We start from the raw sequence: 15,898 nt of genomic DNA, 5'->3' as shown, positions 1-15,898 counted from the left end.
ATGAAGACACAGAAACAAGCTTTCCATTTGTTACCTCAAGAAGTAACCAGGGCTAAGAGAATATGTGTGTGCGCGCACATGCATATGTAAGGAGAAGGAGAAAGCAGAAGGGAAGGAGACAGAGACAGAGAGATGTGCGATCCAGGAGGTCCCTGAAGTCAAAGGCCCTGGCAACAGTACTCATTTATACATACTGGTTTACATGTTCAGCACTTACACACTAGCAACAGTCATCTACAGGATTACCATCTGAAAATGTTAAAACTAAAACTAATTTACATCTTAGACCAAAGGGTCAAAAAAAATCCTACAGAATCCATAGAAAAAAATAAAATAAATCACATTATAATCTATGGAGTAAAGCTAAAACATCGTACAAAAAAAAATTCCCCAAAGACAAGCATTTACATTAAGAAAAATTTAAAAAGAACAACAACAACAACAACAACAAAAAATCAAGGAGCCAGAAAAGGTGAAAACAAAAATCTTCCCTAAAGGAAACTGGAAGGAATAAAATGAAACAGCTAACAGCAGATAGATAAACAAACAAAAATATGATTTTAAAAAAAACAATCTGAAATAAATTTTAAAAGCTGTATCTCTTTGAAATAGATGATAGATGATTAGCCCATTAGCAAACAAGATACAGCAAAGAGATAACAACTTCACAAAATGAAGGAAATATAGAGATGCACAAAACTTGGATGAATACTAGAAAATGTAATTTACCAAAACTGACCTCAGAAAAAATAAAGTTTACACAAACCAATTTCCATAGAAAAAAATAATGAATTTGCTGAAGCCTACCATATGACAAAATATGCCAGCTCAAAAAATATTACAAAGAGATTTTTCTAAACTTTAGAGCCAAATAATTCCATACCATTTCAGCTGTTTAACCATCAAGAAAAGGAAACTTAGAAATTCTTTTCTGTAAGACATGTACAATGATGATACCAACACGATGGCATAAAAATCTACAGATGAAATTACTTACAAGCAATGCAAAACACTTAAATAAGAGACTTTCAAGTCCAAACTGAATTAACTACAAGAATACAGCATTTCACATTTAAGAATAGTTACCAAAATAATTGATAAGCAATATTAGGAAAGTGTTTTATAAAACTCATATTCATTGGCTGGGGATTTAGCTCAGTGGTGCTACCACCTGCCTCGCAAGTGTAAAGTTCTGAGTTCGATCTCTGGTACCAAAAAAACAAACAACCCCATATTCATTTATACTAAAAATATCTACATATGATATCTACACCATGATAAAATGTGTGTTTTGACCCAAATATCAGTATGTTACTTAATAAAAGAAATATTAGAGACACTGATGCCCATTTAAAGCTCCCTGCTGGGCTGGGTATGTAGCTCAGTGGTGGCATGCTTGCCTAACATGTGCAAAGTCTTGGGTTTGAGCCATCAGCACTGGGGGAAAAACTGCTATGCCTAAAGCTCACTGCCTCTTAACACTATGTAATAGATTTTATTTAATACAATTAGGCAACCTAAAAATGCTAGAGGTGTAAAATTTGGAAAAGGATAAAACTCTCTTATAGCAAGTGATATGACTGAAAATTACTACATACAATAAAATAAAGATAGTAAGACAAAAATACATATAATAACAGAGCATATACATAATATATGCAACAGACAAGAGAATGAACCAAAGACCTCATTTATAATATGACAACGAAGAGAAAATACTTATGAATACATTCATTAAGATGTAAGTAAACTGTAGATAAGGCAAATATTTTGGGGGTGATTTATTAGTACATATTTGCAGTATAAAATAATTACATTTACTGTGAAGTTTGTAAATGTAAATAATACATCTTAACTGTTTTTTCATCTCCTTCCCCTCCTATTCATTCCTCCTTCGTTCAACTCTTACTGCCCCTTCCTATTTGCAAAACCTCTAATTCAATTTTTCAATTCTTTTTTTATCCCTTTTCTCTTCCCTCTGTGGCTCCTCCCTGCCTTTTGATCCCCTTCCCATTTGAAAAAGATCTCCCAACTTCCTATTATCTATCTTTTATTTTGTTCCTTATTTATATTTTGGGTTCCTCATATAAGAGAAACCACATATTTGATTTATTTCACTTAACATTACGATCAAGAGATGCATGCATTTATCTACAAATGTCTCATATATCCTTCTTTGTAGCAGAATAGTACTCTATTGTGTATAAATACCACATTTTCTTTATCCAGTCATCTGGTGTTGGGCATACAGGCTGCTTCCAAGATTTATCTATTATGAATTGTGCTGCCAAAGCATAAGTATACATGTATCACTGAAATATGCTGACTTTAACTTTTTGGGGAAGATACTTGGAAGGGGAATAGCTGGGTCAAACGAAATTGCTACTTTTAGTTTTTTGAGGAATCTCCATAATCATTTCCACAGTGGTTGCATGTTTACAGAGCCATCAACAATATAGAAGAGTTCCTTTTTCTCCCACAGCCTCACAGTATTTGTTATTATTGGATTTCTTTTTTTTTTTAAAGTAGGAAGATATTTATTGATAGGAAAGCTCCTGAGGGGCAGGAGGGGTCCGGAGAGGGTAGCCCTTATTGGATTTCTTGATAATAGCCATTCTTTCTGGAGTAAGATGGCACCTCAGTGTTGCTTTAATTTGCACTTCTCTATTGGGCAGCAATGTTGAACATTTTTTCATGTATTTATTGGCCATCTGTACTTCTGAGAAGTGTCTATTCATTTCAGGTGACCGTTTTTTGATTGGGACTTTTACTTTGGAGATTTTATTTTGAGTTCTTTATATATTACAGATGTTAGTCCTAGCTAGCAAAATTTTTTTCCCATTCTGTATGTTTCCTCACTCTACTGACAGTTTCCTTTACTATGCAGAAGCTTTTTAATTTGATATGATCCCATTTGTTGATTCTCAGTGTTATCTCTTGTGCCACTGGGGGTTTTGTTCATAAACAAAACCTTTCCTATAGCTGTTTTCAAGAGTTCTACCTATTTTATAGCCCAGAAGATTAGGTGTTTCTATTTTAACATTTAAATCTTTGATCCATTTTCATTTTAGTTTAGTGAATGATGAGATATATGGGTCTAGACTCAATCTTCTGCATGCAGATATCCAATTTTCCACATTAAAGAGGCTATCTTTGGTCCAGTACATGTTTTTGGCCTCTCTGTCAAAGATCAAACAGCTGAATTCATGTCTGAGGTTGTCTCTGCTTCCTCAATTGATCCACATGTCTGTTTTGGTGCCAGTACCATGGTGTTGCTGTCACTGTAGTGTTGTAACATAAGTTAAAATAACAGATTTAAAAAGTATTCCTTAATGATACAAAGCCCAAGTTGAAAAACAAAAAATCAACAGGGAGAACATACCATGTTCTTGAACAGAAAGATTCAATGTCATAAAGATGCTGATTCTCCCTCGGTTCACTGAGAAATTTAACTATTATCATAACTGTTTTCTTAAACCAGGAGGTTTTATTTCTGAAAAGAGAAAGCTGATTTTACGTAGAAAAATAAACATGCAAAGATAGCCAAGAAAAATCAGAAAAATAAAAGAGAGGACAAAAGTAAGTCTAAATTTATCAGATATTAAAATATGCTTATCGGATATTTTTAAAAATCTCAAAACAAACAAAATTTGTCCAATATAGAACAACAACAAAAAAAAATCCAGAAAAAAGCATAAGTGTAGATAGAAATTTAGTTCAAGTTGAAGGCAGCGTCACCATTCAAGGAGCGCAGTGCTGGACCCGGTGTCACACAGTTGGAGCCCCATACTCGGAGGCTGAGGCACAGGAGGATCACTACGTCAGGGCCAGCCTGGACTTAGCACGTTCAAGGCCAGTGCAGATTACATAGTGAGGACCTCTCTCAAAAGAAAACAAACAAAAAGGGAAGAGAGAGGAGTAGTGCTTAATTTTTTTAATGAAATGGGACAACCAGACAACAATTTGGAAAAAAGAAAAAAATGAGATGCATAAACTTCACATAATACACTATGATAAATTCCAAAGAATTAGTGAATGACTTAAATGGTTAAAAAAAAAGGTGTGTGGGGGAGAGGGGTGCTGAACAAAAGATAATAAGGAATATTCAACCTTACTAATTACAATTATTAAAATATATGTAGCAAGATAAAAATATCAATCAGACTGAGAAATATTTGAAAGTTCAGCAACACACAAATGTTAATGAAAATGTAGGATTATAGGCATCACTGTGGAAGTCCAAAACAGTTCAAAGTGATAGAAGAGATTTGGCCAATATCTATTTAAATTACAAATGAATGCCTCTTTGAACCAGCAATCTGATATTTGGATATCTATCCTACAGATGCATCTGTACAAAACTGAAATGGCATATGAGTACAGTAGCATAGTTTTTAATAGCAAAAGCCTAAAAATAACCAGAGCCCAGGAATAAAATAAACAATGGTATATACATAAACGGAATACAACACAGCTGTAGAAAAAAGAATAAGGAATATTTCCATGATAAACAGGTCTCTAGGATATTTTGAGTAGCTCTTATCCAAGAGGGTTGGGACTAGAAATGTTTGAGATTTCAAAATTTTCCAAATATTAGTGTATTTGCATAGACTTGATTGGTTGAGCATGCTTAATATGAAAATCCACAATCAGAAACTTTTTGAGCAGCATGTCAGTATTCAGTATCATGAGCATTATTATCAGTATTCAAAAAGTTACAGATTTCAAACTATTTTGAATTTCAGTCTACAGGTACTCAACCTGTGTGGAAAAAAAAAAAAAGCAATGTACAAAACAGTATACATAAGGGCTGGGGATTCAGCTCAGTGGTTCCTCCGCCTGCCTCGCAAGTGCAAGGTCCTGAGTTCGATCCCCGGTACCGGGGGGTGGGAGGGGTGCATAACATGCTAACTTTTGGTAAGAAAGAGAAAGAAACAAATCAGTTATTACATGAACTGAATAAAACTAGAAGAATGCACAAAAAACAACAAAGGGACTTATAGGAGGCAGATAAAAGGGTAAGATGTTAAAGGAGCCAGATGCACATATAAAGCTCTAAATACACCTCTTTAAATAGTTTTTGTACATGTGACTATATGTGATTCATGGTGCTAGGGATCAATTCAGGGCTTCATACATGCTAGGGACGATCTCCACCAGAGAGCTACACTCCTCAGCCAATAGTTTTGGTTTTTTGAATTTTAAAAATATATAACACCTAAAATTTTAACTGAAAATGTCTTAATTAAAAGAAACTACTTCACCAGCCATGGTAGCGCAAGCCTGTAATCTCAGCATCTGGGAGGCTGAGGCGGAAGGATCACTGTAAGTTCAAGGCCAGCCTGAACCACACAGAGAGACCCTTTCTCAATAAACCAAAATTAATAAAAGGAAGTACTTCACAGGAAGGCTCTGAGTTCTTACCTGAGAAGGGACACTTTTTGGTGGCTCTATGCGGATGGAAGGGTCCCACTCACCCGGAGGTAAGACAGTTACTTGATCGAGAAATTCATCAATTCCAGATAAAAGGTCATTTCTGTCTTTTGCTTTATAAGCTACATCATGAAAAATCTAAAGAAAAAAAATTGAGATAAGGATTTTAAAGATGAAAGAAAATTGTATCCATAGTACATCCACTTTAGATAACATTCACAATAAAGATAATTACTTAAACTCTTACTTCAGGTAGGTATTACCACCCGCCCTGGCTATGAACTGTAAAAGGTAACCTACTATTAGTATTATCAGATGAGTTAACAGTAACAAACAAAAGAAAACAGTGACGTGCTAGGACAGAACAATTAAAAAAATTTTACACAGAAAATACTTGATAATTCATTAAGAAATCAATTACTATGGCATGTAATGCTACTCTTTTGACATTTAAGTTTTGTTTTTTTGTTTGTTTGTTTGTTTTTGGTACCAGGGATTGAACTCGGGTCCTTACGCTTGCGCAGCAGGCAGCAAAACCACTGAGCTAAATCCCCAGCCCTTCTTTTGACATTTAAATGTTATTTACCCTAAAGGAATAAGCAAAGAGATGCAAATTATTTAATGAAAAATATTTGCTGATTACCTACTACTTGTTAGGAATAATTCTAAGCATTATAGATAGAAATGGAGACAAGTAAGGCGAGTTCCTTATACTCAAGAATCGTTTTTAAGCTGCGTGTGATGGCCCTTATCTGTGATCCCAGCCCTCTAGCAGGCTGAAGCAGGAGGATCTCAAGTTTGAGCAATGCCTGGGAAACTCAGCAACTTGGCAAGACTCTGTTTCAAAATAAAATTTTTTTTTAAAAACAGGGCTAGGAATATAGTTCAGAGCAAAGGCCCCAAGATCAATCCCCAGTACGATCACCAAAAAAAGAATGATTGAGAAAAGCTCAGCAGGTTCCAGCACACCGAAGGAAGCTCCCCACCTCCATCCCAGGCTCCTAGGGCAGTGAAGCTCAGCTGGTCTCAGCACCCGGAAGGAAGCTCCCCTGCTGCCATCCCAAGCTCCTAGGGCACAGAAGGTGAGCTGCGTGGGTGCCAGAAGCACCGACCCCCCCGCCACCCGTGGAAATGAGAAGACACATAAGCCTAAAAAACAGACTTCCAGATCACCTACAGCAACCCCAAAGGGAAAGGAGATGGAACAATCTGATACTCAACCACCTGGACTCTCTGAACTGGCAACAAAAGAGGATCTGGGAAAAATGAAATTAGAAATAATTACTCAGATAACAGCAAAGATTTTGCTCATGGTGCAAGACATGATTAATAAATCTAGAGAGGACACAGATAAAAAAATAGAGGATCTGAGGAACACGATGGAATCCCAACATAGGAAACAAATGGAATCCATAAAACAGACACAAACAGATTTCCAAGAGATTAAAAACTCCATCGAAAGTCTGCACAGCAGAATGAACCAATGTGAGGATAGAATTTCACATATAGAAGATAAGATTGCAATTAGTGACCAGGAAAAGAAAAATTGCTTTAAAATTGTAAGGGAACATGAGAAATCAATCCAGGAGCTGCTAGATGATGCAAAGAAGAATAACATAAGACTGATTGGAGTCAAGGAAGAAAGAGGAAAGAGTGCAGATGACATAAAAAAAACTGTTCACAGAAGTGATGGCAGAAAACTTCCCAAGGAGGGGAAAAGAATTTGACATACAGATAAGTGAGGCATATAGGACTCCAGCTAACCTTAATCAAAAAAAATCTACACATAGGCATATAATAGTTAGGATTCCAGAAATCCAACAGAAGAATAAAATTCTACAAGCAGTGAGAGAAAAGAAACAAATCACATACAAAGGAAAGCCCATCAGAATCACAGCAGACTTCTCAATGCAAACCCTCAAGGCAAGAAGAGCTTGGAGTGATGTATTTCAAGCCCTAAAGGAAAACAGCCTCCAACCCAGACTGATGTATCCTGCAAAATTATCTTTCAAAATTGATGGAGAAATAAGATGTTTTCACGATAAAGAGCACCTCAGGAACTTCATGAATACCAAACCGGCACTCTAAAAACTTTTAGACAATACCCTAGGAAAAGACAATGAGGATCACAACCCCAGGAAACCCAGCAGAATGAATCCACTGGGCGTGACAAATTAAACACAAAGGGGGAGAATCCAACAAAAAGAAAAAGTCATGACAAGGCTTTTAAAACTTTTGACTTCATCTCCCTAATGAGTGTATAATTCAATCTTGTTATTGTACTGATTAGTATTTTTCTCATTCTAGAATTGCACCCCATTCCTTGTGCTATACTGGCTATTTATCATCTTATGTCTACATTTTAATTGGGTTGTCTATTAATGAGCTCTAAGAATTCTTTATATATTCTGCTCATAGGTTATATGCATTGTAAATATGGTCTGTTTACAGGCTACTTTTCATTTTAATGATGTCATTTAAAGTTCTAAATTTTGATGGAGTCTCATCAATTTTTTTTCTTTCATACATCATAGTTTTTGTATCCTAGGTAGTTCTTGCCTACCCTGAATTCATAAATATTTTCCCTTATAATTTCTTCTTCAAGTTTTATACTTTTAGGCTTTCATATTTAGGTTCATAGATCCCTTCAAGTTATTTTCATGTATGGAAAAAAAGGGTTGAGGTTAATTTTTTATATACGGATACCAGGTGTTCTAGTGCCATTTGCTGAAGACACTATCTTTTCCTCAGCTCTTGAATCGAGTTTATATTCTATAAAATGCTAATGTTAAATAATCTTTCAAAACTCAGTGGACCATATATGTGTGGTTCTATTTCTAGATTCTCTGTTTTATTCAAATGATCTATATGTCTTTCCTTACACCAACACTGCCTTGATTACTGTAGCTTTAGAAGAAGTCTTAAAATTGGGTGCTAAATGTCTTCCAACACTGTTTTTGTTTTTGTTTTAACTTTTCTAGGTCCTTTGTACTCCTACATTAACTTTTAAATTTCAATATCCAGTTCTTCATTTATAGCAAGTATACACAGACCTGAATTTTTATATATACCTTGTGCTTTCTAATCCTGCTAAATTCAAGTACAAATTCTAGGGGCTCCTAGAGATTTCTTAGTATTTTCTCTGTAGATGATCATTTCATCTACATAGAAAGATTTTGCTTCTGCCGAGCCAATCCTATCCTAATTGTGTCATTTTATTGCCAGACTATTTTGGTTTAGACCTATGTTTCAAAGTCTAATGGACAGATGAAGAGTAGGCATATATGCCCTTGTTCCCCACTTTAGGGAGAAAGCATTGTATCGTCTCCATCCATAGAAGGAGTTTTTGTTGGAAGTATGGAGTACACGTCTTTGATCTGTTCAGAAGGTTCTGGTCTACTTCTAGGCTCCTGATAGCTTTTACCATGAACAGCTGTAGAATTCAGTCCAATACTCTTTCTCCAACTAGTGACAGGATCATATGGCTTTGTCCTTTCCTCTCTTAAAATGATGACTTTTGGGGGTGGATCTTCCAATGCTGAACCAACACTGCCATCCCTATAACAAAACCACTTTCTACATACTCCCAGATCTGACTTCTAATAGTTTGTTTTGTTGAACAAATTTCTATCTATGCTCATACTTTTTTCTTCTATTATCTTTATCCAGTTTTAGGATTAGCACAATGTTGAGTTCCTAAAATGAGGGGAGAGGTGTTCCTTCTTTTTTCTGCTTTAAATGTTTGATATAATTTATCAGTTAAAATGTTGATGAGCCTGCTGTTGTCATATAGGTAGGTTTTCAAGCTAGGAATATACTTTAATAGGTGCTATTCAAATTTTATATTTCCTCCAGAGTCAGTTTCATTAATTTGTCTTCTAAGTTACTTCTTAGAAGCTGTCAAATTTATTTCAAAAAAGATTTTTGTAATATGCTTTCTATATCCTTTTAAATTCTGTAAAATCTGTGGTAATGTCTCCTAGATCTTAATATTGTAATTTAAAAAATGTATAACTGATATTGTGTAACAGGAAGAAAAGGTCTAAAAGAGCAGGGGAATTGGGAGGGGTAGGGGAAGGGAAAAAAGGGAAAGGAAAAAATATGAGAAGAGGAAAAAAATGGAAACAAGGTCTTTGCAAATAAGGAAGGGTGGAGGGGGTGAAGGGAGGGCAAGGGAAGGGGGAAACAAATAAGAACCAAGATACTCATGTAATGGTACAAGATCCCAATGATGAATGTAACTGTATTGTATACCTAAAATGTACCAATAAAGTTAATGGGGAAAAAAAAAAAAAGGAATGATTAAAATAAAAATCATTTTTTTGGAGGAAAGAAAGCTAAACAAGTTAAATAGATATATAACTGCAGGGTGTGATAAATGCTGTGATTAAAAAAAAAACAGGGTACAGAAAGAGAAACTGATGGAGAAAAATGTTTGAAGAATGGACAGGCAATAAAATAGTGCTGACATCAAGGACAATTTCCAAGCTTCACTGTGAAAGACAAGAGCACTGCAACTGAACTGAAAAGGTTATAGATGACTTTTCTTTTTTCTTCTTCTTTCTTACCTCATCTGTCATGAGCGTGGCTATTGATCTGCCAATTTCATGGTATTGTGGAGCCTTGCCCGCTGGCCCCAGTAACAGAAACAAAAACCTAAGGGAAGAGTACAACACACAGATTTAAAAATGAACATATACATAAAAATCTAGGGCCGGGGATTTAGCTCAGTGGTTCCAGCGCCTGCCACGCAAGTGCAACGTCCGGAGTTCAATCCCCGGTACCAAAAAAAAATCTAGGCAGCCATTTAAAAAAAATCATTGCAATGTAAACACAGAAACACTACTCAGACCCTTTTCCCAGTCCCTACAATCACTAATATACTAGAGCAAGCAGTCTCCAAGCCACTGCAGGCATTCAGAATTAACTTCCTCCCTACTGGCACTTCTTATCTTCCTTAGGGCAAAATAGTAATTAAGAAGTAAGTATTTTTCATAAAAATTCTCATCTGTAAAATCAGGCCAGGGATGTAGCCCAGTGGCCCTACGCCTTCCTGCCAAGGGCAAGGTCCTGAGTTGGATCCCCAGTACCAGAACAAAAAAAAAAAAGAAAAAAGAAAACAAATGAAACTCATCTATAACCTTTTCGATTATAATGAACAAATCTGGTCTAAACGGATGACAAAAATAGTTTGTGAATAAAATGAACAGCAAGCCCATTAAGTACTGGAGAGTAAGCAAATAGAAAAGGTAAGAGTACATATGTGCAACAGGCTAGGGGTGTAACTCAGTGGTAACACACCTGTCTAACATACACCGCCAAAAATACAAAGTGTACACCAAAAAAATCTACAATCCCTCAACTATAGCTCTGGGTAAAAATTCTTAATAGGTAGACATGAGATTTTAGTCAATTCTTCTGGAAGGAAAAAAGTTTTTTATTTATAACTCCAAATTTAACATCAAAACTTTTATTATTCTAGTGCCTATTTAAGAAGTATTTAACTTTGTACTTGGTTAGATCCTTGTTAACACTACAATAAAGAATTAATGTTCACATTCATGCCAGGCATGGTGGCACATTCCTGTAATCTCAGCACTCAGGAGGCTGAGACAGGAGAATCTCTCTGAGTTCAAGGCTATCCTGGGCTACATAGTGAGTTCAGGACCAGCCTGAACTACACAGTGAGACTCTGTCTCAAAAGATAATCACATTCACCCTCAGTATAGTATTTATTCTTCTACTTTTATGACAATTTACATATGAGTCCACATAATTATTTTTCTCACTTATCTCAACACCACATCATTAATAAAAACTAAATAAAGCAAATCAAAAGTGCTGTATATTTTTTCTATCTGCTCCTTTTATTCTTCAGTTACATATAAAATAGTAAGAAAATACTTTAAAAATAAATCTCATTTACAATTAAAATTCCAAAGCTAGCAAACTAAAAATTTCCCTTCTATAGCTAATAAACTAATTACTCTTATAAGACAATTTGGTAATTATTCTTATGGATATTACCCTTGGCTTAATTTTTAATTTATAACAAGCAGAAAACTTTGATCAGACCAGAACAGAGCATTTTGTCTACTTCAAAGGCATTATTATATTTACTCAACCTTTCAAAGTATCTTCATTTTACAAGCAAAACTTAGAAAATTTAAGTCAGACTTGACCCCAGTCCCACAAAAAGTTAAGTGGCAAAGACTCAAAGAACTCTGTTCTCTCTGACTCCAGTGCTTACACATAACATTAGATAAATGCATAAAATGGCAAATCAGGGGTACTAATACAGATCAGTTTTAGAATGTGTGCTTGGTAGATGCAGAGTTCTAGGTTCAATCCCCAGTGTGGACACACACACACACACACACACTAACTGTTTAAGCCAAAGTTACTAAGATACCAAACTTCTTATAAAGACACAAAGGAAATTTTTTTCCTAAAAGAATTCTGATTTTGTTTTCTAACTTCAGGAAAAAAGCCAAGTCTAACTGACCAAATATCAACAATGAAAAAGAGCTTTTTGACATAAGGCAAGATATTTGTTCTTTCAGTGGATAAAAATGTTTGATTTGAACATACTGAGAAAACAAGAATTGAAACTAACTTTTACCTTGTAGGAACAGGGACCTCAGTCAATCCTGAAAGGAGGACGGCAGGAGCCAGTCTCACAAATGCAATTATAGGTCTTTCCAAAAAGTCTACTTCTCCCACCAGAACATTGGATGCCTCAGCTCCCGTGGGAATTTTCCTCATGAAATTCATGTCAACCTATTGACAAATAAATAATAATTAAAAATCAAGTTTTCATGGTATTTACAAAACTAGTGAGAGGGAAACAGGAAAGAAAAAAAATGCTTTTAAACACTATTTGCTAATCAAAACTTCATCTAAAATTTATAAATGCCCAAATTTCCACAAATACAAAGAATGAAATAGACAAATACAAAAAGGCAAGCAAATTTGTCAGTACTACTATTGTAACTGTCCTAATCTTTACTACTTCAGAGATTTAAACTATCAGACATAAAACTTGAGAAATTTTTCAATGAATACAGCATTGTTCATTAAAAACTACTAAGAACATATAGCTCACAAACTGACAATGATTCATGAAATTATACACAGTGCTAAAACATATTCATAATTTTCTATGGGTTAATTTTAGAAATGAATGAGTCCCTTTATATTTTATATGCTTATAAGTCTCCCTTTAAAAAATCCTAACATTCCCTAGTATTTTCATTAAGAAGAAAATGTTATTTACAACTAGAATCTATAGCTTTTGTTTGTTCAGATACATGATAGTGTCATAAGTGAAATTTAGTTGCCTGTGTATAATTACAAGGAAAATTACAAATATGATATTAAATTATATCAACTTCTTCATTTATACACAGTTCCACACAAGTCTCTAAACAACCACTGACAGGGCTAGCTATTAAGAAGAAAACCAGCACTTACAGCGGGCCTCTTGAGTCCCACACCCAGTGTGCCACAACTACAGTGCCAGGAGGCAGACTCCTGCCCAACAGGAGACAAGGAGGTGTACACAAGGATAGGCCAAGTAAAAAAAAGTACAACTGTGACAGAGGAATAAAAATAAACGGCAACTGCCATGTCTAGAGGCGATCTATAATGTAAATTACATTGACTTATACACTTAACAAGAATAAATCACAATTTAATTATGAACACTTTCTAATTTATTTGAAATAACAGCATGCTAGTAAAAGTAGTATCAGGAGAATTAAAACTGTAACAGCCTTTCCATATAACCAAAGTCCTTACTGCAACATTTGCTATAATTTTAAGGTGTGAGGCTCAGCAAAACTATAATGTAAGTCATTTAAACTTCTTTTATATAAAATGTGACTTATAAGCCTCACATGACAGAATAAAAGGCTTAAAAATAAAACAGAACCTTGCTTGACTTATCATATTTAATAAAAAGCCTTACATTGGATGCAAAACTATTTAGGTATCATCCTACAGCAAATTAATATGAAAAATTACAATGGCTACATGCAATCAATTGTTCATAAGTACTCATAATGTACATTTTAAAATCCTTTGTAATTTAACCTCATTTTTTTGCCCTGCTGTTTTGAAATAAGTTCTCTTTCCTATTTCAACTACTCATCTAACAAATATAAAAGTTATAGTTGAGATAGTTCTTTAAATCCATGCCTTTACCCACCCATGAGGAAGCACCAATATATTTCCCAGTGACATTCCAGAAAGTGCTAACACCATAAGACAGTAATTCTGGGATCACATTACAGCCCAGGGAAGTGCTGTAAACATCATTCCCAGAATCGACCTTTCTAGTGGTGGTAGGTCCAGAACAAATTACTGCATTTCAAAAGATACCAAAGTCTCATGACATCTATGGGTAGGTGTAGACCAAAATACCACATTATGTACATAGCTTTCTTTCAGGATTGCTAAAACTAGTAAGCATATAGTTTTTCAAATTCTTGGAGGTAACCTTTCTCACAATTTCTGACCTTAAATTAACATATCACAAGTATCACATGCAGATGTGTAAATAGCAGTCTACCAAAACATTGTTATAATTAATGTTATCAATGCCAAAAACTTCAAGTTAATTTCTCATTAATAATGATTATGAAATGAAAGGAAAATGTACAGTTAATGTCCGAATTACCTTGCTGAAATCAACAGTACTATTTTCTCTGCTTCCTCCACTTCCATTACCTTTAATTTCTCCACTTTTACTAATGTCCAAGTTTCCAGGAGCGGACTGTGGAGAGGCTAAAATACCTGTATTTAAGAAAATACACAATTCCAAATTAATAAGGAGATAATTCACTTTGTAGCAACTCTGCTCAAATCCTGAAAGTGATCATTTATTATAAAAGCGAATGTGCAAAGTTAAAAAACAAACAAACAAACAAACAAACAAACAAAAAAGTGCCAGGTGTTAGTACCATACTAGCAAAACTAGAAAAATATTTTAAGCAATGATAAAGCCATACATTTTAATATTTAAAATAACTGAAATTTACAAAAACAACGGCCTTCTAAAAAAAATAAAGTGAGTCCACTTTATGGAACCACAAAAGATGGAAGAAAAATCTAAGTCTGATTACCACTGCAAATACATGAATTGCACTGAACTGAACCATTCCCAACTACACTTAGCATGGTTACACCAAAAAATGTACAACAGCTGTAACTCAGAAGCTAGTTTCTTAAGACTAAAATTTTCTTTTCTTTAGTATTTATAATGTCTCTTGTCATTATTCCTAAGAAACATAATTTTAAAATCCATGTTTTCAATATAAGTACAAAGATTAAAGGTTTTATAATCTAAGAGACTGATGTGAAATTAATTCCCTAACCTATGATTCAAACAAATCTATAAAACTAGCTTGTGTTTTATGATAGCTATTTGCATAGTTGTTTTGATAAACACATGATCAAGCAATAGTTTATTCAACTCAAGTGACATTCAACAACATTTTTAACAATCACCTAAAAACAATACTTAGTACATGACCCACAGTTAACAATTCAAATTCTGCAAAAAGTTCAAATTTCAAAAAATTTGAAATTTGCCAGACATGATGCATGCCTATAATTGCAGCCCTGAAAGAAGCTGAGGCAGAAGAATCCCAAGTTCAAACACAGACTGGGCGATTTAACAAGACCCTGCCTCAAAATAAAAAATAAAAAGGGCTGCATACGTAGCTCAATGCAAAGTCCTTGGGCTCAAGCCCCAGTACCTAAATAAATAAATAAAATTTAAGTACATTTCACAGATTTCTATCATTAAATCCATCTTTTTTTAAAACACCAAAGATTTTCTAAATCAAGAATATAAACTAACTAATGTTCAAAACACTGAATATCATAGTTACTGAAATACAACAAACTTTTAGTTTTGTCAAAACAATCTATAGTGATCCGCAGAAATTCCATTAAAATCTGCCTTGTGGTTGAGTATATAATCTTTGAAGTTAATAGTAGTAATCAAGTTCTAGAATTTTAAGGGTATCAGATATACCTGATGCATTTAAGAGTTTTTAGCTTTGTAGAACAAAGTATAGCTGATGAATAGTGAAATTAATAACATTACTGCTTAAAGTCAATTATAAAGAACTCTTAACCATTTCTCTGTTAAAATACATAAACTATCATTATGACTAAAAATCTGAGTATAAAAATTCCTGTTATTGAGCCCTGTGCTCATTCTCTGAAAAAAGTAAACAGTTCTGAAGTGAAAACTAAGACAAACCATTTTTCATAATGTTTAACATGGAAAAGTTATTAAGTCTTCTCTTTGACTTTTGTCCCTAAACGTCTAAAATAATGTCCCCCCTTCCTTGCACAAAGGGAGAAGAGTTAATCAGAATTTTTCATTAGTTTCCACCTATTCCACACAAGAAAATCAATAAGAATATCACAAAGGTACTGGTGACAACTATAA

At 34.4% G+C, this 15,898-nt stretch overlaps 1 protein-coding gene across 24 annotated transcripts in view; it reads right to left on the bottom strand.

Annotated features, from left to right (window-relative positions):
• The window catches only part of Slc4a7 (solute carrier family 4 member 7), a 113,769-nt gene that overhangs the window by 34,783 nt on the left and 63,088 nt on the right, over nucleotides 1-15,898 (bottom strand). For 14 of the 24 annotated variants that reach the window (XM_087182186.1, XM_087182187.1, XM_021238664.2 and 11 more), the window contains 4 exons: nucleotides 14,114-14,229; nucleotides 12,056-12,213; nucleotides 10,002-10,089; nucleotides 5,425-5,571 (listed from right to left, as the gene is read on the bottom strand). In XM_087182186.1, coding sequence (XP_087038312.1) covers nucleotides 5,425-5,571; nucleotides 10,002-10,089; nucleotides 12,056-12,213; nucleotides 14,114-14,229 — 509 coding nt within the window. Of the gene's footprint in view, nucleotides 1-5,424; nucleotides 5,572-10,001; nucleotides 10,090-12,055; nucleotides 12,214-12,906; nucleotides 12,967-14,113; nucleotides 14,230-15,898 lie in introns of all 24 variants that reach the window. The other 10 variants (XM_087182173.1, XM_087182182.1, XM_087182178.1 and 7 more) reach the window with 1 other exon arrangement.

The sequence above is a fragment of the Heterocephalus glaber genome, unplaced genomic scaffold (assembly GCF_053883595.1).
Source record: "Heterocephalus glaber isolate CG9 unplaced genomic scaffold, H.glaber_assembly_v1.0 deba00001472, whole genome shotgun sequence".
NCBI lineage: Eukaryota > Metazoa > Chordata > Mammalia > Rodentia > Bathyergidae > Heterocephalus > Heterocephalus glaber.
This window is presented reverse-complemented; position numbering and strand designations above follow the sequence as displayed.